Source organism: Phyllobates terribilis, unplaced genomic scaffold, assembly GCF_046119375.1.
Source record: "Phyllobates terribilis strain yellow unplaced genomic scaffold, ASM4611937v1 Scaffold_9__5_contigs__length_417890890, whole genome shotgun sequence".
NCBI lineage: Eukaryota > Metazoa > Chordata > Amphibia > Anura > Dendrobatidae > Phyllobates > Phyllobates terribilis.
In genome coordinates, this window is record NW_027362769.1 from 54,043,167 (window position 1) to 54,069,578 (window position 26,412).

The following is a 26,412-nucleotide window of genomic DNA, read 5'->3' on the forward strand; positions in this document are numbered from 1 at the left end:
GGGCTACCTATTACAGAAGACAGGTGGGTCAGGGAACTAGTATCTTCAGGATACAAAATAAAATTTACTTCCAACCCACCAAACAGATTCCTTATATCTGTTCCCCCAAAACCGCCAGAAAAAACTTTTCACCAAGCGGTCGCCTCGTTCCTTCAAGCACGTGTCATAATACGTGTCCCAACAGCCGAGCGCTTCCAGGTGTTCTACTCCAATCTATTTGTAGTCCCCAAGAAAGGAGGTGGGGCGCGGCCCATACTAGATCTAAAACAGCTCAACAAATATGTAAGAGTACGTCACTTCCATATGCAGTCTCTTCGTTCCATCATCGCATCCATGGAAAAAGGAGAATATAGACATACAAGATGCATACCTGCATATACTGATTCACCTGCCCATCAGAGATTTCTCAGGTTCGCAATCGACCAGGACCACTACCAGTTCGTGGCTCTCCCGTTCGGACTCGCCACGACCCCCAGAGTGTTTACCAAAGTCATGGCAGCCACCATGCACGTCCTACACTCCAGAGGCATAGTGGTCATTCCATACCTAGACGATCTCCTTGTCAAGGCTCCCACCTTCAAGGACTGCGAGCTCAGTGTCTCTATCACGATCGACACTCTGAGTCGCCTGGGCTGGTTAGTCAACCTACAAAAGTCGTCACCAGCCCCAAACCAGTCTCTGACATTCCTGGGAATGCTATTCAATACCTCCAGGGGTCTAATTCTCCTTCCCAAGGACAAGGCACTGCCTCTCCGTTTAGGAGTTCGCACCCTTCTCGGCAAACCCCCTCGATCTCTCCGGTTTGCCATGAGTCCTTGGCAGGATGGTGGCGGCAATAGAAGCGGTTCCATTTGCCCAACTTCACCTCAGACAAGCTCTCCAATTAGACATTCTCAAGTCATGGGACAGGAACCCTTCTTCTCTCGACAGGAAGTTCCAGCTGACGTTGTCAACCAGGAAGTCCCTTCACTGGTGGCTCATCCGGACCGCTCTAACAAAAGGGAAATCCTTTCTCCCAGGTCAATGGAAGGTCCTGACCACAGACGCAAGCCTGACGGGTTGGGGTGCAGTACACCTACACCACAGAGCACAGGGCAAGTGGTCCCCAGCAGAAGCAACCTTGCCCATCAACATCCTGGAGATTCGTGCCATCCTCCTGGTGTTGAGAGCCTTCCATCACTTACTGGCAGCCTCTCACATCAGAGTACAATCGGACAATGCCACGGCCGTGGCATATGTCAATCACCAAGGGGGAGCCCGCCGTGCTAGAGCGATGCAAGACGTGACACGCATCCTTCACTGGGTGGAGAAAACGAGCTCCATTATCTCTGCGGTCCACATTCCGGATGTAGACAACTGGGAAGCAGACTTCCTCAGCCGGCAAGCAATAGGCTCGGGAGAGTGGGCTCTCCATCCCGAAATCTTTCAACAGATCTGCCATCGTTGGGGTACTCCGGACGTGGACCTAATGGCGTCTCACCTCAATGCCAAAGTCTCCAACTTCATGGCCAGATCACGCGACCCGCGAGCGCTAGCGGAGGACGCCCTGGTTCAGGACTGGACCCAGTTCCAGCTCCTGTACATTTTTCCACCTCTGCCCCTGAATTCCAGAGTGGTGAGAAAGATCAAACAGGAGGGAGTACCAACCATCCTAATTGCACCGGACTGGCCCAGGCGTACATGGTACGCCGACATCGTACGACTCACAGCAGACGTCCCCTGGTGTCTCCCCGACCGCCCGGATCTTCTATCACAAGGCCCGTTCTGCCACCAGAACTTAGAGGCCCTCAATTCGACGGTGTGGCCATTGAGACCTGGGTTCTAACCCAGGCAGGTTTTTCGCCAGATGTCATTGGAACCATAATCAGAGCACGAAAACCAACCTCAGCCAAGATTTACTACCGTACCTGGAAAGCCTTCTTTACCTGGTGCGAATCTCGTAACCAAACCCCACTACCCTATTCCCTACCTAGGGTACTCAGTTTTCTCCAATCAGGCCTGGAAGCCAGACTATCCCTGGCCTCCCTTAAGAGCCAGGTTTCAGCTCTTTCAGTGCCTTTTCAAAAGTGCATTGCTCACAAATCGCAAGTAAGAACATTCTTCAGGGGGTTTCCCGATTGGTTCCCCCCTACAGACGACCACTAGAAACGTGGGACCTCAACCTGGTGCTGACTGCATTGCAGGAATCACCCTTTGAACCCCTTAGGGAAGTCCCACTCCCTCTTCTATCACAGAAGGTGTTTTTTTCCTCGTGGCAATCACCTCGCTACGCAGGGTGTCTGAACTCACAGCACTCTCCTGCACACAGCCCTTCCTGATTTTTTTTCCAGGACAAGGTAGTCCTCCGTACGGTTCCATCCTTCCTTCCGAAGGTTGTGTCCAACTTCCATCTCAATGAAGAAATTTCGCTACCATCCCTCTGTCCGGTTCCGGTTCATAGAGTGGAAAAAGCTTTCCATACGCTTGACCTTGTCAGGGCATTGCGTATCTATGTGTCTAGCACTGCGCCCTTCCAGAAATCTGATTCTCTTTTCCTCCTTCTGGAAGATGGCCTCAAGGGTCTGCCAGCTTCTAAAGCTACCCTTGCCAGGTGGATCAGATCCACCATACAAGAGGCCTACCGCCTCAAAAATTCTCCTCTTCCAGTAGGTATTACGGCACATTCGACACGTGCGGTAAGGGCCTCATGGGCCATTCGGCACCAGGCTTCGGCACAACAAGTGTGTAAGGCAGCCACCTGGACCAGCCTACACACGTCTACCAATCACTATAGCGTTCATACCCTGTCCTCAGTAGATGCGAGCCTGGGCAGACGTGTTCTGCAGGCGGCAGTACCCTAATTATAGGGACCCGTCTACACAATATTCGTCCATTGCTTCCCACCCAGGGACGTCCCATGGTCCTGTGTCCCCCAATGAGGCGACAGAGTAAAGGAGATTTTTGTGTACTCACCGTAAAATCTTTTTCTCTTAGCCTCTAATTGGGGGACACAGCTCCCACCCTGTTGCCCTTCCGGGCCGTTAAGTTGAGTTCTCATATTGGTTTTCCTATGAGTTCTTATATAGTTGCCTTTTCATAGGCATGACTATGTTATCTATGTTACGTTCCTCCTACTGCTTTTGCACAAAACTGAAGATGGCTGACGCCGTCTAGGGGTGTATACTGCAGAGGAGGAGCCACGGTTAATCTTTTTCAGATTATGCATAGTGTCGCCTCCTAGTGGACAGCAGCATAACACCCAAGGTCCTGTGTCCCCCAATTAGAGGCTAAGAGAAAGAGATTTTACGATGAGTACACAAAAATCTCCCTTTTTAAATGTAGGTACTGTTTTTGGTTGAGTTTTTATTGCACAGCCTCTTTTTTAACCCTTTTAGACGTTCTTTTTTTTTTTTTTTTTTTTTTTTATAGTCTTAGGATATAGGCACATAACAGAGCCGTAAGCATGAATAGTGCTGCGGGGCAAGGAGTGTGCACTGCTGTACAGGACTTGTTGTATTCCATGTGTGTGGAGATATTTTCCTTATATGCAATACGAATATTCATACAGACTTCAATAGAATATGGCTACATATTTTTAACAAAAAAAAAAAACTTATGTTTTAATATAAAATGTGAGGCATACATCAGTCCGGTAGAAAGCTTGTGCATCTTTCTGCAAAACGTAAGGCTTGTTTAGATGTAGTATGTCCAATAATGTGAACATGAAGGTATGGTTAGGTCCCACTTTTTTATATGAGTAAATCATTTCATTCATGTATCATGCATTGTTTATTTGATTTTTAAGCTACAGATTTGTATTAAAAGGATTGTCCACTACTGGACAACCCCAGCATAGTCAGTTCAGGATCCGAATTGTGTATACTCACCACCTGTACTGGCAGCGTACCTGTGATGTTGGTACCTGCTGATGAGCGTCGTCGGCTGCTACTGCTGCTGATGAACGTCGTCGGCTGCTACTGCTGCTGATGAGCGTCGTCGGCTGCTACTGCTGCTGATGAGCGTCGTCGGCTGCTACTGCTGCTGATGAGCGTCGTCTGCTGCTACTGCTGCTGATGAGCGTCGTCGGCTGCTACTGCTGCTGATGAGCGTCGTCGGCTGCTACTGCTGCTGATGAGCGTCGGCGGCGGCTGCTGCTGCTGATGAGCGTCGTCGGCTGCTGCTGCTGATGAGCGGCGTCGGCTGCTGCTGCTGATGAGCGGCGTCGGCGCCTGCTGCTGCTGATGAGCGGCGTCGGCGCCTGCTGCTGCTGATGAGCGTCGTCGGCGCCTGCTGCTGCTGATGAGCGTCGTCGGCGGCTGCTGCTGCTGATGAGCGTCGGCGGCGGCTGCTGCTGATGAGCGGCGGCGGCGGCTGCTGCTGATGAGCGGCGGCGGCTGCTGCTGATGAGCGTCGGCGGCTGCTGCTGATGAGCGTCGGCGGCTGCTGCTGATGAGCGTCGTCTTCGGCTGCTGCTCCTGCTGATGAACGTTGTCGTCGGCTGCTGCTGCTGATGAGCGTCGTCGTCGGCTGCTGCTGCTGCTGATGAGCGTCGTCGTCGGCTGCTGCTGCTGCTGATGAGCGTCGTCGGCTGCTGCTGCTGCTGATGAGCGTCGTCGGCTGCTGCTGCTGATGAGCGTCGTCGGCTGCTGCTGCTGATGAGCGTCGTCGGCGGCTGCTGCTGCTGATGAGCGTCGTCGGCTGCTGCTGCTGATGAGCGTCGGCGGCGGCTGCTGCTGCTGCTGATGAGCGTCGGCGGCGGCTGCTGCTGCTGCTGATGAGCGTCGTCGGCTGCTGCTGCTGCTGATGAGCGTCGTCGGCTGCTGCTGCTGCTGATGAGCGTCGTCGGCTGCTGCTGCTGATGAGCGCCGTCGGCTGCTGCTGATGAGCGCCGTCGGCTGCTGCTGATGAGCGCCGTCGGCTGCTGCTGCTGCTGCTGATGAGCGCCGTCGGCTGCTGCTGCTGCTGATGAGCGCCGTCGGCTGCTGCTGATGAGCGCCGTCGGCTGCTGCTGATGAGCGCCGTCGGCTGCTGCTGCTGCTGATGAGCGCCGTCGGCTGCTGCTGCTGCTGATGAGCGCCGTCGGCTGCTGCTGCTGCTGATGAGCGCCGTCGGCTGCTGCTGCTGCTGATGAGCGCCGTCGGCTGCAGCTCTTCAATATTCCGTCAAAGCAGATGTCTGCTCTAATGAAATAGTAATGACTACAACTGACGAGCAGCTGCTCATTGGCTGCAGCGGTATGTGACAACAATGTCACATCATCGCAGGAACAGCAGCGCCAAAGCAGGATGTGAGTATGGGGGCCACAGTAACCATGGGGTAATATGCTGCCACCTGAAGGCTGACACTAAGAATACGGGGGAGACAGGAACGATGGGTTAATATGCTGACACTAAAAATACAGCTAAGGAAAAACAAATCTGCCTCCTCCCCACCAAACTACACCCGTACGGCCAACACCCAGTTATTCAGTTTAGCAGATGCAAGTCTTAGCAGAAGGGTGCTACCAGCTGTAGTTGCTCGGCTAGTGACCTGAGGGATTGCTATTCTTCCTTCTGCAGTACTGGTATTAGTTCTCCCAGCCACAGCTTTAGGATGTCTCTTGATTCCTGTGTCCCACAATGAGGTGACTGAGTAATAAAGATGTTTGGTACTCTCCGTAAAATCTGTTTTGTAGTCCACAATAGGGGACAAAGCACCCTCCATTGTTTGAGGAGGGGGTTCTTGCTCATCCTCCTGCTTTTGCACTAACTGAATAACTGCTTGTCTACTGCCCAGGTGTAGTCTGATGGAAAGGAGTCAGGGTTATAGTCAGATATATCCGTAGTGTCAGCCTTCAGGTGGCAGCATATTAACCCTTTGTTCCTGTATCCCCCAATGAAGGCTACAAGAAAGATTTCACGGTAAGTACCAAAAATCTTTATTTTTATTTGGGGTCCTGATTTGATTAAAGAAGCCCTCCCATGAAGAAGTGTGTGTGTGTATGTGCAAGTAGTGTGAGTGTGTCCATATACTCGCCTACTACCGCTTTCTCTGGGATCCAGCGCCGTTCTGCTCCTGTTCAGAGTGAAGTCACTGCTCTTCAGACTCTCATACACAAATGTATAAAAATAAATACATCTTTGAGGGAGTGCTTCTTTAAGCTGGGATTGCCGGTAGTGGACAATCACTTTAACATGTATGTTAGTTTGCTTGTTACACGCTGTTCATATTTTTCTTTTTGGTAAATATGTCAATGGACTTGCTGCTTCTTTATTCTGATCTTGTTTTGGAGCCACAACCAGCAAACAAGTGCAAGAAGTAGCAGTATCTTCAAAAATACACTAAAATGTTCCTGTGTTGAATCCCAGATGGTTTTGACCTCACAACTGACTCGAATCCGGGCTCCCCGAACTTGCGCACCACTCCAAACGTAGCGGACACTCCCGAAGGGGATGTTCTTGTGTACCTGACCCCTGAGACCATCTTTCCAGAAGCTGCCACAGAGGGTAGGCCAGAGATGTGGAGACAGGCGTCTACACGAGAGTCGTGGAGAATCACTGCTCTCTGTTTATAAAGAACCCCTTCCTCTTTCATATTTTTCCCTCCAAAATGCTATAGTTTCTCCAAACCTATGAATCAAGGTCCGGTATTGCTGTTCTGTTAATCAGCGCTGCTCAGCCTCTGATTAACAGGATTTTCCGGCAGACATGCTTGGCATGGCTATGGTATACATCGATAACCTACGCTGAAGGAATGGGATCTCTGCTAGTGAACTCTTATTTCACAATGTGTTTCCATTGTGGCTTCCCAGTTTTGGTATTTTTGCCTGTATCATGCATCTCTGTAGCGTTCATATGGTTTTATAGCTCTGGTTAGTGGCATCAGTTTTTGTACAGTTATATACATCTACTATTCCTTTAATTCTCTGTAGAGCACGATTATATCAATTACCAGAACCATATAATTTGCCGCCGTCTTCAGCTCTTCCCAGTGCCACTTCGGTCTCACTCTGCCATCTTGTGACCACAACTTCTGACTGACCGGATGTTAGAGATAACGTCACAGGCTCTCTGTGTAAGTCTATTGGAACCTCTTTCTGGCTCACAGAGACTTACATTGAGTTGTGACTTCCAGATCGCCCAGAAAACACTCGATCCAGCAGGTCACAAACTGCTGCAGATCGACCGGAGCGGAGCCGGGGCAGAGAACTTAGATTAGTGACACCACTCCATCGCTCCACTTAAATTCAGACATACAAGTAATATTTAATATTCACTTCCCTTGGGCCCTCTTTATCTGGTCTTGGAAATTATGTGAATTCCCTGTGCTACAGTACAGAACATTAGACAAAACACAAGCATTTTCTCCCAATAGCTGTTACATTTCAGCTATAAAAACCATTAGCTAAAACTGTAAAATGAAAACCGAACATCACACGTTTAAGCCAGTAATTTTCAGACCATGACACTGCATTTATTGTGTTGGGGGAAGATTGACTGCAGCATGGTGTTTGTTCTCGTTACATAATTGCTTTGCTTGCAGCAAGGAAAAAGCAACATTAATAAGGTCAACCTACTACAAAAACTTTATAGCGTGGAAGCCGATGAGCTTCGCATCTACCTGCAAGCACAGTTTAGCTAACGATGGGTAGATACAGCAGCCTTCTAATGTCTATGAATATTTTATAGTCTTCATAGATTAATAAAATGTTCAAAGTATATGGCTACATTTATAATTGTCTGATGTCATAGTGTTGTAATGGTCACACAATAGAAGAACGCACCAGAGCTTCGAATGGCCGTATGAAAACTGGGAGCACATCGATCACTATTGTAATGAGACTTCCCAAGTCCTAGAGTCGGTTTAATGAAGCATGTAAACTTTTTAGCTGCATGTGCATGGCTGCAAATCACTCAAGGAAGATTGGCATTTTTCCTTTTCCTGTTTTTGACTTCCAAGCACCCGAGCTGCTTTTATACACCAATTGGGGGCCAAAGTTGTTTTTTTTTATTATTTTAATCATGTTTTTGTGCATGCCCTTTTGAGTCCTTTAGGATGGATGTGAAAATAGATGACTAAGTGAATGTACAGATGGATATTGTATACAGATCAGGTAATGCAGAGCTAAACCGGAAGGAATATTTGATGTTTTGTAATGGGTGCCTAACCCTTACATGCACCCCATTCCATGATCCTGCTTATTGAATCAGATATCATTGGGTTCTTTCTTTAGTGGAACCAGTAGGAGTTTCGATGTTCTAGCCATGTGAGGCTGGCCGGGCCCTAGCTGTGGGAAAAAGCAAAGTATTACCCCGTAGTTGTGCATACAGCAGGATGTGCACCCATTGCTTCAGGATACTGAATCAGTCTTTTTTCTTCACATAATTCTACAAATGGTTTGCTTTAAGATAGAAAATGCCATTTTAGTCATAGAAATTTGGCATTTTTATAACAGGAGGGAAACTGAATTAATAAAAAGCGACCATGAATCAAGGAAAGGAATTGGCACTGTAAGCTAAATTGGTCTTTGTATTCGCCATATACTCCACAACATACTGTATGTGCACAACGGACCGGTCATCCAATTCAACCCACTTTGTTGCTCAGCAATTTACACAGAAGATAAAGTAGCTGCACTCACTATCAATCTTTTTAATTCATTTACGCTGGATCTAGGATACAGATAGAATAAGCTATGGCCGTTTCACATCCTGTTGCCTGGTTAAAGTATCGCAGGGTGTCAAACAGCTGTAACCTGTTTCTATCTGCATCCTTGTTCTGACATGGATGAATAGAGGAATCAGTGGTGAGTGCCGCTACTTTATCTTCTGTGTGGGCAAATAGAAAGCAGTGTCCAGCCTTTTGGACCAGTGCACATCTTATAAAGGGTACTATGGTTATTAATATCAATATGTACTCTTGTATAGTTTGTTGGGTGACTATTCTGGTGTCTCCAGCAGCATGAAGATCCAGTATGGTTACCCATATATTAAAATATTGGTAAGTATGAACTTGGATACCTTCACAGTCTCTTCATCTAGTAGGTGACACATCAGCAGTCACTTGAATATTCCATCCTCTTCCAGTTTTCCTCTTCCAACACTATTCCTGGCCCTGCTAGAAAGAGAACAAAGGAAAGGTTTCCAAATACGCAGGGTTCCCCACATCGCATGTTTGGTCATTTGGGGATTTTATTTATTTATTTTTACTCACTTATATTGCGCCATTAAATCCCACAGCGCTTTACAGACATTATCATCACTGTCCCCATTGAGGCTCACAATCTACATTCCCTATCAGTATGTCTTTGGAGTGTGGGAGGAAACCGGAGAACCTGGAGGAAACCCACACAAACACGGGGAGAACATACAAACTCCTTGCAGATGTTGTCCTTGGTGGGATTTGAACCCAGGACCCCAGCACTGCAAGGCTGCAGTGCTAACCACTGAGCCACCATGCTGCCCTGCGGATAAATGGTCTTGAACATTTCACCCGAATGTTTTGAGGGTTGTTTTTTTGTTAGGGAGCGTAAATCTATAATACTCTGGAATCTGATTCCCCCCCAATAAGGAAATAACATTTTTAATGTATATCATGAATGTATGGCATTAACATACTGTAGATCCCCAAGCGACTGTGTGAAGCGATAGTTGACTGTATGTGTGAGTTATTAATGGAGGATTACCTATTTATGAGGAGTCATTATCTTTTACTTTGTACAGTACCTAGCCCATTGTTAGCAAGCTTCTCTTTGAAACATAATGGAGATTGTTTTAAGCTCTAGAATCTCCTGCCCTGCGCCCGGTATCTGCACTCTAAATATTTCATGCTTGTTGTACGTGAATGATCCATCTCAGTGATTCTCAGACCCTTACTGTCTCTCATATCTATAACGGGTTGGATGGAGGCCATGACTGCCTTTCAGCTAGAGCTACATTAGTGTATGAATGGCCGTGTACTTGCACATCCAGGATCAGACATTTTAAAATTGCCCAAGTTTGAGAAGCACTGCTGCATGTGTAATATATTCCGATATCTGCATGGGTCTGCATGACGTCGGCCCTAATCTTACTGGCTCTGCGCTCATTTTTGTGTATGCCGAAAAACCTAATGCACCTGCTTTTGTCAAATGTGCAATCTCCTGGAGACATGGTGGCCCTGATGGGGCTTCATCAGGTAGGTGAGGAAGATTTATAACCGTGCATCATGTACAATATGTTGTATGTTATCTTGAATGTGCCTTGTACTTTCCACTCTTACGAAACCCATACTAGTCTGGTTGCATACTCATTCCTTCATTACAAATTTTTCAACGCATTCATTAGAATTATTCAATCAGTTTTTTTTATTCTTTTTTTTTTTTTTCTTCATTTTGTTTTGTTTTTCTGATCATATAGAAATATATTTTCTATTTAATGACCTTTCTGATTTACTTTTTTTTTTGCAATAAAATTGCAGGTTTATTGGTCTATTTTTTTTAAGTTTACATTAAAAGAGCAAACAAAGATATTGCTGGACTTGTCTTTGAAAAGCTACACGTGCTCGTAGTTTGGGGGATGAATTCCTGCTGACCCATTCCCTTTAAAGGTTAAGATACAACCTTGGTAACACCCAGTTCTCTATTTATGTATTTTTCAAATGAAATAAAAGAGGAAAAGCACAACCATGAGTTTTAAGGAAAAAAATAGCTCCAGTGTAAATTCAATAAAGATAACGTTGGTGCTGGATGTGGCTCTGCTGTATTAGTCTTCTTTAAATCATTCATTCTTTATGGCAATCATTGACAGCGGATTGGTACTTACAGTAATGTGGGAATGCAAGGTACTCTGGAGTTATCTCATGGAGGGAAAGGGCACTCTACTTCATGGCAAAATTAAATCAAGTGAGAATTGTAGTATTGAAGATGCTAGTTAATTTTTGAATGAAATGGTTTTACGGTTGGTTATGATTGTTTTCTTGCTCCTATAGGGCACAATAAAGTTGTGTTACAGCAATTTTTACCACAATTCGTTAGTGACTTCATGTCCACATGAAGTCCCAGCATAAAATAGTTACAAAAAATATATACCAGATTTTTCGGACTATAAGACGCAACGGACCATAAGACACACCTAGGTTTTAGAGGAGGAAAATAGAAAAAAAAATGTAAGCAAAAAATGTGGTTATGATGCCCTGTTAAGGGGGAGGGGGTCTGCTGCTGACACTGTTATAGGGGTAATGTCCCCCAATTCTGTTAATATACCACCTCCTGGTATATATGGCCCCCTTCTTCCTGTTATACGTGGCCCTCAATCCCCCATCCTGGCATGCATGGCCCCCCTCATCCCTCTTCCTGGTATGTATGGCCCCCTTCATCCTGGTATGTATGGCCACCCACTCAGACCCATCCTGGTATGTATGGCACCCTTCATCCTAGTATACTTGGCACCCCCTGATCCCCGTCGCGCTGCACAGAAAAAAAATAAACAATTATACTCGCCTCCTCTCTCCTCCAGCGCTGTGTCCCGCTCTGTGCCGGAATAGTCACTGCTCCCCAGAGAGGAGGTGAGTATAATTGTTTATTTTTTTTCTGTGCAGTGCGACGGAGATCAGGGGGGGCCATACATACAGGGATGAAGGGTGCCATACATATCAGGAAGAGGGATGAGGGGGGCCATACATACCAGGAGCCACGCTGCAGGCACAGTGTGCCGGCTATTAAGGAAAATGCATATTCCATGCTCCCCGGGCCTCCTGTGCCCCGCTACTCCGCCGCTGTTGCTTCCCCCACATCCCCCACCACCCGCAGCCACAGTATTTATGTATATCGGACTATAAGACGCACCCCCAACTTTCGTCCAAAATTTTGGAGGAAAAAAGTGCGTCTTATAGTCCGAAAAATACGGTATTTGTCCTCCCAATGTGTTTCCTTAGACTGCAGTTTTTTTAAACATGTTTTATGGGTTTCACCAGTTGGCTTTCAGTAGTTTCCCACTATAGTGTTAGAAATGACAGTGGTGCTGCCGTTGGCATCCCAATTTAATTTTTAGGCATTACAGCTTGATCATTGTATTGCTTGCTAACCCTAACATCATGATCTACATTAATTTACCAGGAGGTCTTTGAACAATCCCAAAACTATTCATTGTGCGGTGATGAAAAACTCACTTCATGCTTAATTGTCACTCGATTCAAAGCCTGACTGCACGATTGTAGCCAGGAATGCCTTGGTCTGAAATGCTTCAGCATTTCTGAGAAAACATAGGCCCCAATTCATTACGACTGCCATTTTGCACGCGAGCCTTAGTGAATGGGGACACAGGAGTAAGATATACCTAATTCATTAAGAGACTCACACCAATTTATAAATGAGGCGCATCTTACAAGTGCCGTGGGCCTTTGGCAGACACGTACTCCAGTCGGGGACTGTAATACATTTCTGGAGTAAATTATGCCACTAAAGTGGTGCAACTTTCCATGAATTTGGCGAGCAGGTGTAGCCACACGCCCTTCCACCCATGCCCCGATCAGATTGGCATAGCTGACCGGGATTGACATCACAATAATAAAAAGAGTTCTGGTGTAAATACCTTGATGAATGGGACACATACTTTGAGGAGTCTCCTTGCATGGCTTCTTCCTGCACCTCTCTAGTGGATTGACAGGTCTGTCCCATGTGTGTCTATATAGGGAGAGACCTGTCAATCCACTGGAGCGACGTGGGCTCTTCAAGTTTTTTCTCTGAAACACTGGAGCATTTCAGAGAAATATACACCTGGCTGCAATCCTGCAGCTCTGCTGTGATTCATGCTGTCTGCGGTTTGGGCAGCATTAATCAAGTGACAGGTTCCCTTTAAAATCAAAGCGGTGTCTGATTTTAAGTGATTTAAAATGTAATTTTTGCCTTATTTGTTGACTATTTGTGGTCAGAATACAGCAAAGTTCACAACCAGTCTGCCATCTGTTTATTAGGAGGTAACCTTAGTTCTGCAGTGCAGTTTTCACCTGAAGGTAGGTTTTTTTTTACCACATGGGAGATTAAATAATGTCAGTATTTGAAGCCATTGGTTTGCTAGGATAGGGCTGAATACAAATCTTATCTCGGTTTTTAGTACCCAAGTATACCCTTTATGTACAGTGTCCGGTGATGTATAGGGATGAGAAATTGGTACCAGTTACAGCATAGTTTACAGGGGCATCTGACCTTTCAAGAAATTAATAATTTGCTTTTATTGAGAGAAATTTACTTTATATGGGTTGGGCTGTCATTCTGTTTTTAGACATCAAGTGACTTTGGTTTTAATTTTTTGGGGGGGGGCTTTTTACAAATGGCTTTGGATACCTCTTTGGGGACTTTTTTTTACTAAAATGTTTTTTTGTGTTTTTTTAAATATATATTTTGTTATGTGTTTTGTATAAGAAAAGAAAACATATTGCACAAAGCTAAACAAGATATTCAACTATTTGTCCTCTGCATGCCATGACTGCTGTTAACTAGCCATCTGTCGTGGCGGTCTGACAGCTCAGTTTCCGGCCCCTCTTTCCACTCTTGAACGATCTTCGGGATCTTGAATTGACCATGCATCAGTTTAGAAGAAGCTTTCCATGAGAGCGGAGTGGCTGGGGTGCTTGCACTTAGACCAGCCCATATGACAGATTGCTAGTAAACTGCTCGCTATGTACTGTGATACACAGAACCTGCTGAAGACACAAAATGTTTGATCAGGTTTTTTTTTTTTCTTTTTTCTAAAACCCAATCAAAGTTAAATGCATTTCAGAAAAAAAATGCCCCCAAGGTTTCCAATGCCTTAAACGTACTGATTGTAATAATTTTAATGCAGTTTTAATTAACCAGATGAGAATAGATCCAGTGTATATATAATATCTTATACAACAAAAAAATACATTTTTTGATATTTGCAATGGTCTGCATTTTAATGACTTTCATTTGTATTTTAGGACCTGATGGCACTGTGGCTGGAGAAGACTCCATTAATTTTAATGATGCAGATGAGGGGTTTTCATCTGGAGCCTCTGTCAGTAGCCAACCTGTTGGCATCAAACAGTCGACTTGTCCATCCCAGAGAAGCGGATCAAGGAAAGGAGGAAGTGTGCGATCCACTAAAGAAAAAGATACGCCTAGTCACTCAAAAGCTACCGAAAGTCGTGATTCCACACCAAGGAAACAACCTTCTGCAACTGCAGATTCCTCACTTGAAGCTATAGAGCTGTCGCCTATGAAGAAGCACCTGAGCCTCCCAGCAGGCCACGTGGTGCCAAAAGCAAATAGTCTAAGTCTCATCAGAACCTCCAGCACCTCATCAAGTAAATCCTTTGACTATGTAAATGGCAGTCAAGCTTGTGGAAGCGGAGGAATAGATGGCGTCACTAATCTTTCTGCTTGCAACACCAACCGGTTTTCCACTATAAGCTTACAAGAGGACCGATTAGGAGGAGATGGCAAAGACCTTCTGTCTGCTGGTGCCCCTTTGACCAAACAGTCTAGATCCCCCAGTTTCAATATGCAGTTGATCTCCCAAGTGTAGGGTGTTCCCTCCTCTGTTCCTGTGCTTATTTGCACTGATTAGAAAACAGAGGTAATGCATTTACAAATATTTTTTTGCTTTCAGTTTGTTTAATTCTGTAAATTATAGCAAGAGCAATACAAATTTCTGTTCTCCATTTGCATAACCCGAAAATCTATGTACTGTCCATGCAGGCTCATTTCTTTGCAACATTTATTATTTGGGTGTTGTGCAATTAAGAAGCCGGCAGTTCCATTTCATCACTGGGAGTCTTTTCTCGAAGAAGAATGACGTTCTGGGAGTGTTCCTATAACTTAGGATGTAATGACTTTTCCTGTAAAAAAAAAAAAAAAAAAATATGGGAAATTTGAAAGGTCACTTGATTCGTGTGATTAATGTTACACCCTTTCTTTTGCGTACCTTTGGACAATTTGTGGAAGTTTTCCCAAAACATCTGATCTTCATCAACCAAGAAATCAAGACTTAGTTATTTATATTTTTTATTATTTTTTTTTGTCCGCATTTTGGTTACAAATATGGTCACCGTTTCCATAACTCAATATATTTGTCTTCCCTTCTTCCCACACGTGTGGGCTTCATTTCATCCAGGGACATGAACCTGGAGGAAGAAAATATTCAAGGATAATCTGGTGTGTATTTAGGATAATCATGTTCTGTACTTGCTCATGTTTGCAGTTGGATGTCAAGTTCAATGTCGGGTAAATGAAGGACTCTATAGGCTGTGTTTCTTTTGGCCAAAGAGCCTTCTCAGCTGCTCCCCTTTGTTCCCTCTCCCCTGTTACTACTAAGATCTGAGATCCTTGCACAGTAGTTTATCAGTCTAGTTGGCCACTTGTGGGAACTTTTCCAGGGAGTGTCAGCCTACTGAAATTGCTGTTGTACAAAGTGTAAGTGTGTTCTGTTTTCTTGGTGATCCTCCTGACCACACTGCCTTTGTTATGATCATTCATTTTGTAACCTGTAACAACTTCCCTAAACTTACCTAGCTATGGAAGGGCGAGTGAATAGTGGGTGTTCTGATCATCGCTGTTTTATTCCCACAACTAGAAGCAAACGTAAACGGATCGGTCCTCAGATTTCACAATACAGATAGATCATAGAGCTGATGAAGCTTGTGTGCTTACTTGCTACATAATCCTGATGTTGAGATGAGTCAAGCTGAACAGTTAAGAGCACCTAAATCTCTGCCCACCCAGTCTGACCAACAGCTGCAGCTTACACTGAGCAGGGTGAGAGTTAGGCTAAGGCTACACGACCTACCCTAACTGCAACACAGAGTGACAAATGCTGACCAACAGCTGCAGCTTACACTGAGCAGGGTGAGAGTTAGGCTAAGGCTACACGACCTACCGTAACTGCAACACAGAGTGACAAATGCTGACCAACAGCTGCAGCTTACCCTGAGCTGGGTGAGAGTTAGGCTAAGGCTACACAACCTACCGTAACTACAACACAGAGTGACAAATGCTGACCAATAGCTGCAGCTTACACTGAGCTGGGTGAGAGTTAGGCTAAGGCTACACGACCTACCGTAACTGCAACACAGAGTGACAAATGCTGACCAACAGCTGCAGCTTACACTGAGCTGGGTGAGAGTTAGCCTAAGGCTACATGGCCTACCGTAACTACAACACAGAGTGGCAAATGTTTCCAAATGTCTTGGATTTTCTGTCGCAAGTCGCATGCGAGATTTCAATGAAAGTTTTACACGACTGCGACTTGTCTGCATTTTGGCTGTTATATTTACAGCAGTATCACAACTTTAAAATATTTGTGTATCTCTGACTAGTTGTACAAATGTTTTTATTCGTGCAACACATTGCTGTGTAGCTCTGGCCTTAAGCAGAGGCATGGAGGAGTGACACTGAAGAGCTGTCAATCGTGATAGGAGATAGTTGTTTCAGGAGGATTATACAGTCATTCTGTCATAGATTTTCACAGTAAGTACACCGGCCTTATCAGATCTAAGAGCTCTACTTAAAGGGAATCTGTCAGCTGGAACCCCCCCCCCCCCTCCACCACCACCAAACTATATGTTCATGAGGTTCTTTCAAAGACAAGTCCAGCAATACCTTTTACATGGCCATTCAATTCCTCCACTACTGAGAAATCCGCGTTCAAATTGATATGCCAATGAGTCTATAGATCTGAAACCTCTGTCACTCCAGCTCTATTCCCCGCCCAGTGTCGCCTCTTCCTACTTCAGTCAAGCTAGAGGAGGCAGTGATGGGAATGGAATAGAGCTGGAGTGACAGAGGCTTCAGATCTACAAATAGCTCTTCAGCCTCATTTGCATATTAATTCACCAATTGCTCAGTAACAGAGGAACACACCGGCCATGTAGAGGTATTGGTGGATTCATCTTTGAAAGAGCTACATGCACATATAAATTGCTTTGGGGGGTGAAATCCTGTTGACAGACTCTCTAAATATAAATATATATATATATATATATATATAATTTTTTTTTTTATTTATTTCATGAAACCCAGGGACCGATCTGCATTGTGTGCTTTAGTTTCCCTTCCACTGATCTGGGTGTGAATGTATTGGGATGTTAAATGGCAAACCTTAGAAAGTACGCTCTTACTTATGTGAATACTGTGCTATTATAAATGATAGTCTGTCATGTGGTTGGGTTTTATAGGAACAGGCAGATCTAGCACCTTGGTTTTTAGATGTTTACAGGGATTCTGTTAAAAAGCCAGCTTATCACCTCCTGTCATTTATTTGGCGACTCATTGTTTTTTTTCAACTGCAGATGTTACTGAGATGTACTGTTTTATCTTTGTGGGTTATCCAGATATTATGGCTTATTTGTTGCGAATGCAGACATTTCTATTTTTATGCTGTGTTGTTTCTGTACAGTGATTTTATTTCATGCAGATTTTTTTTTTTATATAATTTTTGTTTGATAAAACAGAATGCCAACTGTCCAACTTGTAGCTCTCGGTCAAATGAAGCTTGAAATGACAAGTAGCTGCTAAATAACCCCCAATTAAATTCATAAAGCGGGGTGTAATACTGTATTAACAAGTGGATGTAATGTTGGCTGCAAGTTGTGTCCTGGGCTGCTGCTATGGACCTGGCAATAAGAAAAAAGAATATACTGTGCATATGTAATGTAGATGCTGAGGCTGTAGGTGGCGCAACTTCAAGGTTACCGTTGATTCAGCTAAGCTCGTGGTGCGCTAGTTTCCATATGTCACTGTTCTTGCATGTACAATCTGTCTTCTCTTGTGTTAGCCATCCATAGACTTTCCCTAGGTGTCTGTCCATCTTCCCAAGGATTGCTCTGACTTGAGTCACGAGGTCTGGTAACAGTATGGACGTATGTAGCTGAGCTCCAGAAGAAACAATTGCCTTCACAAAATCATTTTGATAGAATAATTTAATCTATCTATTATTTAAAGAGAATTTATGTAAAATAATCAAGTATATATATTTTTCTAAGTATAAATGCTGGAATAGAAGTATTTTATATAATTTAATATAGGACACCTATTTATCTAAAGATCAATACTTCCCAATGTTCCCTAGTTCTGAAGGGAAGCAGATGTGCCAGTCACCAGCTACATTGCTGCGGTGGTCTTCATAGGAGCTCGGAGATCCAGCGCAGTGGCCTGCTGGATGCTGCTGAGATCTGCTACATTGCTGCAGTGGTCTTGATAGTAGCTCAGAGAGCCAGCGCAGTGGCCTGCTGGATGCTGCTGAGATCTGCTACATTGCTGCGTTGGTATTCATAGGAGCTAGAAGATCCAGCGCAGTGGCCTGCTGGATGCTGCTGAGATCTGCTACATTGCTGCGGTGGTCTTCATAGTAGCTCGGAGATCCAGCGCAGTGGCCTGCTGGATGCTGCTGAGATCTGCTACATTGCTGCGGTGGTCTTCATAGAAGCTCAGAGATCCAGCGCAGTGGCCTGTTGGATGCTGCTGAGATCTTGTGCCCCCCTACCGCGCGTTCTGTTGTGCTGAGAGGTCGCCGCGCACCACCACACTCATGTAAAGTATATTGTACCTGTGTCACACATCATCATGGTACGATATTGGCCGTAATTTATCCAAACTGACATGAAAATTGGTCTTGTTTTCCCATAGTATAACAAATGCACCACTTTCATTTTTTCCAGAGAGGCTTATGCAGTGAAAGCTAAGCTCTCTTGTGTCTCTGAGCAATGAGGCCAGTTTTGTTTTATTTTATTAAATGAATAAGTACCATTATTTTTAAGGCAGATTCGTCCCCAGAGTTCACAATGGTAACTGAGCACATTATTAATCAGATCTCGTAGACCTGATTAGGCTGGTGTACTTGCTTTGAAACGAGGAACGGCTGTATAATTCTTATTGAACATTTTCCTACCTGGTATTAAATCTGGCAGTGTAGGAGTCCAGATGGACTGAAGTTATACAGCAATTCTGGTAGGGTTTTCAAGTAAGTACACCAGACTTATCCGGTTTAAGATAAATTAATAATGTATGCAGTCAGTTATGTGCATCTGATTTGTCACTAGATTTTACAGATGTCAACCTCTCTACATAGCCTAACAAGACCTGACGTCTGGTGGCCTGTCCTTATCCTTCCCTCCCTCTTTATAATGCTGTGCTTGCTACAAATGTGCAATTGTCTTTATCACTGTATGCTATAATAAAGCATGTAAAGCCCCTAGAGAAACCCTTTATTCTTTATACAGAATAAAGCATGAAAATCGCTGTGCTAAGCTTTGCCTAAAATAGACAAAACCCCAAACCCTTGTATTCTCCAGTCATTACTGTGGCTGTGAGACAATGGCGCACGTTAGACGCCGGTATAGTGTGATAGGACGCGAGTCTCCAGGTTATGAGCAGGTAGTACATGGTCTTTTACCCTGTTTGCATCAATGACTAAGCAATTAGGGACCATCAGCATATGCCCAAGTGTGCCATGGCATTACGGATCCCAAAGCGTATATTCCCATCTAAACGCCATGTTCTAGTTACAGTATTTTGTATTCTACAGATCTTGATTTATAGTGGAAAGATTGGTGACCGGCCTACAATCTAAGGCTCCGTTCACATCAGCATTAGTCAGGTCTATTGTTCCAGTCCATCATAGGAGTAATGGGTCTGTTACATGACCAGCAGAGCCAAAAGGGACCCCATGAAACTTTGATAACGGGGTCTATCATTTTACCGGCAAATAATAGTTCTGCATGTGTCACTGGCTGCATCTGCAGGGAGGGCTTCACCACAGCAGGTGTGAACGCAGCCTTGGATTAGCTCCTGTAGTGCACGAGTGGGGGGGCAGTAATTTTCCGCCATCACGTTACTGCTGTTGGTATAAGACAATCGCTGAATGGTTGCACCTCTCTGGAGCCTGCAGAATTGTGAATCCAGCTCTGGACTAGAAGCAAAATGCTGCATCCTGCAGTTTGGTGCACCTGAATAAATACATATACATGACCGCTACTCCGCTCTTTATGTAATGTATTTATCGGTAATGGTGTTCAGTGTCTCCGTGTATTGTGTGCATCATACAGGATCCAAACTCGGAGGTGTATTGATTTTTGTTTTACTTTTTAATTTCGGTTACAATTGTGTGTTGTGTTTATAGCAGCCTTATAAAAGCAGCTTTTACTAGTTATAGGAAGTGTATGTTCTTCATTTCATTATGATTTTCTAAGCAAAAATTTGGTCTTGTGCTTCTATTTTTTTTTTTTTGTCCTTGCGATCCTTTTTAATGGGGAAAGGTGCCCCCTGATTAGGACCCAGTATAGCTTTGTGTCAGGTCCATTGAGTAAGTGGTTATTGGAGAGTGGTCTGTGTCCCCACTAATTACAGCTGACTGCGGCAACTTTGAGGTTAACTTTGTTCCAGGGTGTCCTGTTATAGGAACCAATGTTGGCCAATACAAGAAATGTCCATCTTTAATATATGTGCATTATTGCAAAACATTGATTAAACTTGTTTTGTATTGCTGACCTGCTTATGCACTTGCTTGCCTTTTTTTTTTTTTGTGCACGTGGTACATTAATAGTGCAGCGCTGAACCTGAGGCTGTATATAGCGGCATTGTGTGGATATTATCCACCACAGTAGCACATCGGACCTTGCCATAAAGAAATCTTGTATTTTCTCATTAGCTTTAGAAATACCGCTGGTAGATTAAATCCTTATATTGATTCGCCCTCATTGGTCCTAAGAATTCATGTACAGGGGCTTATTGTGATGCTTTGGATACAGAAATTAGAAATGACAGTTTGCATTAAAGGGAACCTGTCTCCTCTAGAAACACTATTCACCTGTAGATATATTGGTATCCTGCATGTAAATGGCATTTAAATCATGTCCAGCTGACTTACTAGTGCAACAGCTACAGGGAGAAAAATGACGTTTTATTCCCCCTTCAGCCTCTCTCTTCTAGTTATCGGGGTGGTGCAGGGAGCTCACTGCTCACTATACAAGTGAGCGCACTGTAATCACTCCTAGGCATTTTGATTGACAGCCTGCCCTGCACACACACACTGCACACACACACAGTGGAGCAAGCTATCAAAGTGCAGATGTCACTGTATAGTGAGTGGTGACTCTTAACTGCTTTGTGCACCGCCTCAATGCCTGGAAATGAACGGCTGTAAGGATAATATAAATTTATTTTCTCCCTGTAGCCTCTGCACCTGCCAGGCATGACATAAACGGGTTTTCCCACAAACAAAGTACATTTTAACGAATAGATCTTGGAATAATAATAACTTCCACAATTGGATGTGTTTAAATAAAATGTTCCTGTGCTGAGATAATCTTATAAATGTGCCCCTGCTGTGTACTGTGTAATGGCTGTGTCTCACCATACAGGAACATGGTCTGATCATACCACATCTCCTGGGCAGGGGAGGAAGCAAAAGAGTATACAGACAGGACAGCACATGATCGCTGCTACTGTTTTCTGAAGTAAAACATGTTAAAAACAAGCAAATGTAAAACACATACAATTGTGGATTTTACTTCAATCCCAAGATCTATTGATTTAAAATTAACCTTTTTTTGTGGGACAGCAGCTGTAAGTGCCATTTAGCTGCAGGTTAAAAGTATTTCTTGAGTTGACAGGTTCCCCTGAAATAACAATATTCCCAATTTCTTCTGGTTTGCTGTAATATCTGCTCATGGTTGTCCATGCTGTTATTTTAATGCAACACTGGCAAGTCATTGTGTGATGCATGGTTCGATGACTGTACACACATTGTTGTACTGTATATTGTGGTTAAGGCTATGTGCCCACGATGCAGAAATGCTCCGGATTTTTTCCTGAGCGTTTCTGCGTCTCCCTGGCAGAAAAACCGCAAGCGATTTTAGCATCACTTGGAAAGTGCTTGTCAACTTGGTCACACTATATAAATCCACGCAACCGGCATGAATTTATATACTGTGACCAAAAGAATGTTAAAAAATAAAAAATAAATATTATACTTACCTTCTGATGGCCCCCGGTGTCTTTATCCGATGCGTCTTGGCTTGCCGGCAGCTCGCGGTACACTAAAGGACCTGCCGATGTCAGCGGTCGCGTGACCCGTCATATGACTAAATGACATCATGGCAGGTCCTTGAGTCCACCGCAATCTGACGGCAAGCCGAGACAAGGACACCGGGGGCCATCAGAAGGTAATTATAATGTATATTTTTTATTTTATTCTTTTTTTACAGGTTCTATGGTACCCGGGTCCAGTGGAGAGTCTCCTCTTCTCCAAACCCAGGTACCATCCGCACATTGAATCGCATGTAATCCGCATGTACAGATCCAGTGATGCAGATTCCATGCAGTCTAATGCAAGTCAATGGCGGCGAAAACGCCGTGCTTCCATAAAATAATTTGGTAGTGTTGCTTTTTTTTCCGCAATGATAATCCGCAGTGGAAATTTCCGCAGCATGTGCCCAGCACATGCGGATTATCATTAGGGAACATGGCAGACCTTCTACCAAGCGTTTTTTAAGCGTTTCTGCCGCGGAATTGCCGCTGCGGAAACGCTTAAAAAACGCATAGTGGGCACACAGCCTTATACTTTTCTTGGCCCAGACATACAGCATGGCATTTTTTTAGCTGGAAAGTTCTTTATTTTTTTCCTTATGTTTTAAAATACATTTTTGTCTCCGAATGCTGTATCTACTATTAGGAACTCAGGATCTTTTCATGTATTTGTGCTAGATTATATAAAATACAATGACTGAACTCCTTACATATTTATTCCAGTATCCCAAACTTGAATGACACTTAAATTACTAACTTTGTGATATTAATTGGATTGTGGAACGTCTAGCTGGTACAGGAACATTATCGTGTGCAATATGGTGCCGCAGTGCGCTCAGTCCCCACAAAGACTACCCATAAATCCCTGAAAGTAATGCACGCACTTTGCCTTCTAACTGTACCTCAGCAGTTGTTTTGGTAAGTGGTGCATTTGAAATGAATTATTCTGTACAAATTTCGCATGAGATTAACAATCAGATTATTATCCCTTCGTAAAAAATGACCATTTTACATTATATTCATTATTTTAAGAGTAGATATTGAAGCTAGAAAATGTCCAGGAAAAGAGCGGCACTCACCACTGCTGAATAAGCAAACAGCACTTTTTTGAGGTCGTCACATGACTGTACGAAACATGGAGGGGTGATTGAGCCACAGCTGTTTCGCATATTCTACTCTTCTTCTTGCTAGAGAAGCGTAGAATACGCAGAACAGCGGTTGCTCAATCACTCCTCCACATTTCCTACCCTCATGTGACGACCTCAATAAAGTGCTGTTTGCTTATACATCAGTAGTGAGTGCCGCTTGTTTCCTGGACATTCTCTCTCTTCAATATCTACATTTATGAGACTTGAGTTGTGGTCTGAGCACTTCTGTTTCTGGTTGACCGGTACAAGCTTTTGTTATAATATGCAGCTTTTCCACTGATTTCCTATGTGTAATAGCATTGCCAGAATTTCTGTTCTCTTTTTTTTTCTTTGTTATTTTAAGATCTGAAGATGAACATCAGTCAAAGGAGGAGTCTAGCAAAAAAAAATCCTGGCTCTAGATTGTAACAGTTTTTATTGTTGAAGGTATGATCGAGAATTTCAGGGCCACCCTATTTATGAGCCGTCAGATGTCACCATGAGATTATACATTGAGGTCCTGCTGTTGGCGGCTTACCACTCCTTAAAACATGAAGTCCATTCTCAGTGGGGAAGTGATTATGGAGACTGTCTCCATTAAAGTGAATGAGCGTTACAGATGACCCCCAAATGATGCTTCGTTTTTATTTTATTTTACTTTATTAATTATCTTCAAATAGGAAGAAGGCAGCAGTTTTCCTTTATCCTGTAGAGATCTGTTTTTGGCAAAGCAAAATGGATGGGATACGCTTGAGCGTACATCAGCTGTGTAGACTTCAGGGCTGAGTTCACATACAGCAATTTAGATCTGCATTTAAATCCTTTTTGTGTTACTTTTTTCCCTCTTAAAATTCCCCTTCCTTTAGGATTTGGCGTGGATAGAAAATGCATGGAGCATCTGATTTTAAACTGCCTTAAGTGAATAAGACTGTGGCCCAAATTTTCAGTTACAATTGATTTTAGTACAGTTTAGTTTGAGAACAATTTTGTTATTTTACTGAATACAAGGAGCTGTATGAAAGACTTTTCTAAAACCGGCACCACTTCTCCATGGGTGCCTAGTACTACAGCACTGCTTCATTGATTTGAGCCCCGCTGCAGTACATGACACAACCAGTGTCTAAGGCCATGGCCATTGGCCACAGAGCATGGCATGTATACCATATGACTATTAACATCGGATATCCACCGGACCCAACTAATGAAGAAAAGCCTTTCTCCTCTACCAAAGAGTTTCTGCAATAGCTTATTCATACCATTGCTCCATGTAAATATCTACTGCTCTGTTTTTACTCCCATTTTGGCTGGTTTCCTGGTGCCCCTGCCGCTCATTGAGGCATTCCTTTGCATGCTGTATGAATCCATGTGTATAAGGATGAGGTGCTGCTTTCTCCACCTGCAATCTCCTGCAGGCCCATGTTTGTACAATGACAAGTAAGCTACGTTTTGGCCCTCCGGCATCGATTTGGTGGCATTTATTCTTGCCTCCCGGGACCATTGTATTTTTCTATTTTCTGTTTAGTGCAGAATTAATGCAAAACTGTGGAAGATCACAATATTGCTGCATGTCAGACATATTTATAGTATATCTGTCTTAATGGAAGCTGGAAAATGCTGTTCACTGTTGTTGAAAATGTGAAACTTAGTTGCCGTTAACAAATGTAAATATCTATCAGAGAGTAAAATAAATATTTTAATTCATTGTAAATAGAGATGTACAAATTTCTGAATCCTTCAGAATATCTATACTATGTTAAATAAATATTGTTCTGTTTCTGGCTGCAAGAGTCGGGTCTGTGTTGTTGGAAGCTTCCAGGGTTTGCAACTGGGAAAGACAAAGTCATAGATGGGGGTGGAAGCATTTATGTCAAAGACCCAAAAGTGCACATTTATATATTCAGGTGATTATCCTAAAATGGCATCACAGGAAGACATTTCTGTAATTCTGAGATTGCAATAACAAATGAACAAACCATTCAAGGTTGTGTTCTTTTATTGGTAAACTGGTTCAATCTAGTCCAATTTGCCTTCAGGAGAACTCTCATTGGGACACTTGGATAAAATCTAGAATAAACTAATTTACAAGCTTACATGATAAATCTAAAGGGTTTGAATAAGCTTTCTGGCTTGGCTCTTCAGATTCAAGAAGAGGCAGCACCTTTTCATGAATCATGAGCGTCTGACTCTGCGCACCCCATCATCAAGACCGGCCTGAACAATGCTGGTCTTGATGAATTGGGCTCAAAGTATTCACTGTGCGCTATGCTGGCGTTTCTATTGGAATACCCAAATCACAGGATCTGATGAGAGCCCCAATGGAGCCATTAACTTCAATGAATCTGTCACCATGGACACTGTCTGGCCTCCACACTGACCGTATTCATCTTTTTCAGACACACACACAAAAAAAAAATCTAATGTTTTTTGTGCTGTTTGAAAAAGATACTGCTACCAGAATGGAGGCCTGATAGTGTCCAAAGTAACACCATTCGATTCTTTGAAGTGCGTGGCTCCATGGGGGTCTGGCGGGATACTAGTCCGAATTCCAAGAGAAACTCCAACATGGTGAGAAACTCCAACATGGCGCTCAGTGTAGAACAATATACAGGTGCATCTCACTGAATTAGAATATCATCAAAAAGTTAATTTATTTCAGTTCTTCAATACAAAAAGTGAAACTTATATATTGTATAGAGTCATTACAAACAGAGTGATCTATTTCATGTGTTTATTTCTGTTAATGTTGATGATTATGGCTACAGCCAATGAAAACACAAAAGTCATTATTTCAGTAAATTAGAATACTTTATAACAGCTTGAAAAATGTTTTTAAAATCTGAAATGTTCTCCTACTAAAATGCATGTTCAGTAAATGCAGTCAATACTTGGTCGGGGCTCCTTTTGCATCAATTACTGCATCAATGCGGCGTGGCATGGAGGCGATCAGCCTGTGGCACTGCTGAGGTGTTATGGAAGCCCAGGTTGCTTTGATAGCAGTCTTCAGCTTGTCAGCATTGTTGGGTCTGGTGTCTCTCATCTTCCTCTTGACAATACAGGTCAGAGGAGTTTGCTGTCAATCAAGCACAGTGATACTGTTGTTTGTAAACTAGGTATTGGTACTTTTGGCAGTGTGGACAGGTGCCAAGTCCTGCTGGAGAATGAAATTTCCATCTCCACAAAGCTTGTCGGCAGAGGGAAGCATGAAGTGCTCTAAAATTTCCTGGTAGACTGCTGCGCTGACTTTGGTCTTGATAAAACACAGTGGACCTACACCAGCAGATGACATGGCTCCCCAAACCATCACTG

At 43.8% G+C, this 26,412-nt stretch overlaps 1 protein-coding gene across 3 annotated transcripts in view; it reads left to right on the top strand.

Moving 5' to 3' along the window:
* HYCC2 (hyccin PI4KA lipid kinase complex subunit 2) overlaps positions 1-23,089 on the top strand; it is a 94,752-nt gene extending 71,663 nt beyond the window's left edge. For all 3 annotated transcript variants that reach the window (XM_073646499.1, XM_073646501.1, XM_073646500.1), the window contains one exon: positions 13,897-23,089. In XM_073646499.1, the coding sequence (XP_073502600.1) occupies positions 13,897-14,483 (587 nt within the window). In that variant the 3' untranslated portion in view covers positions 14,484-23,089. The remainder of the gene's footprint in view (positions 1-13,896) is intronic.
* Positions 23,090-26,412: the final 3,323 nt, after the last annotated feature.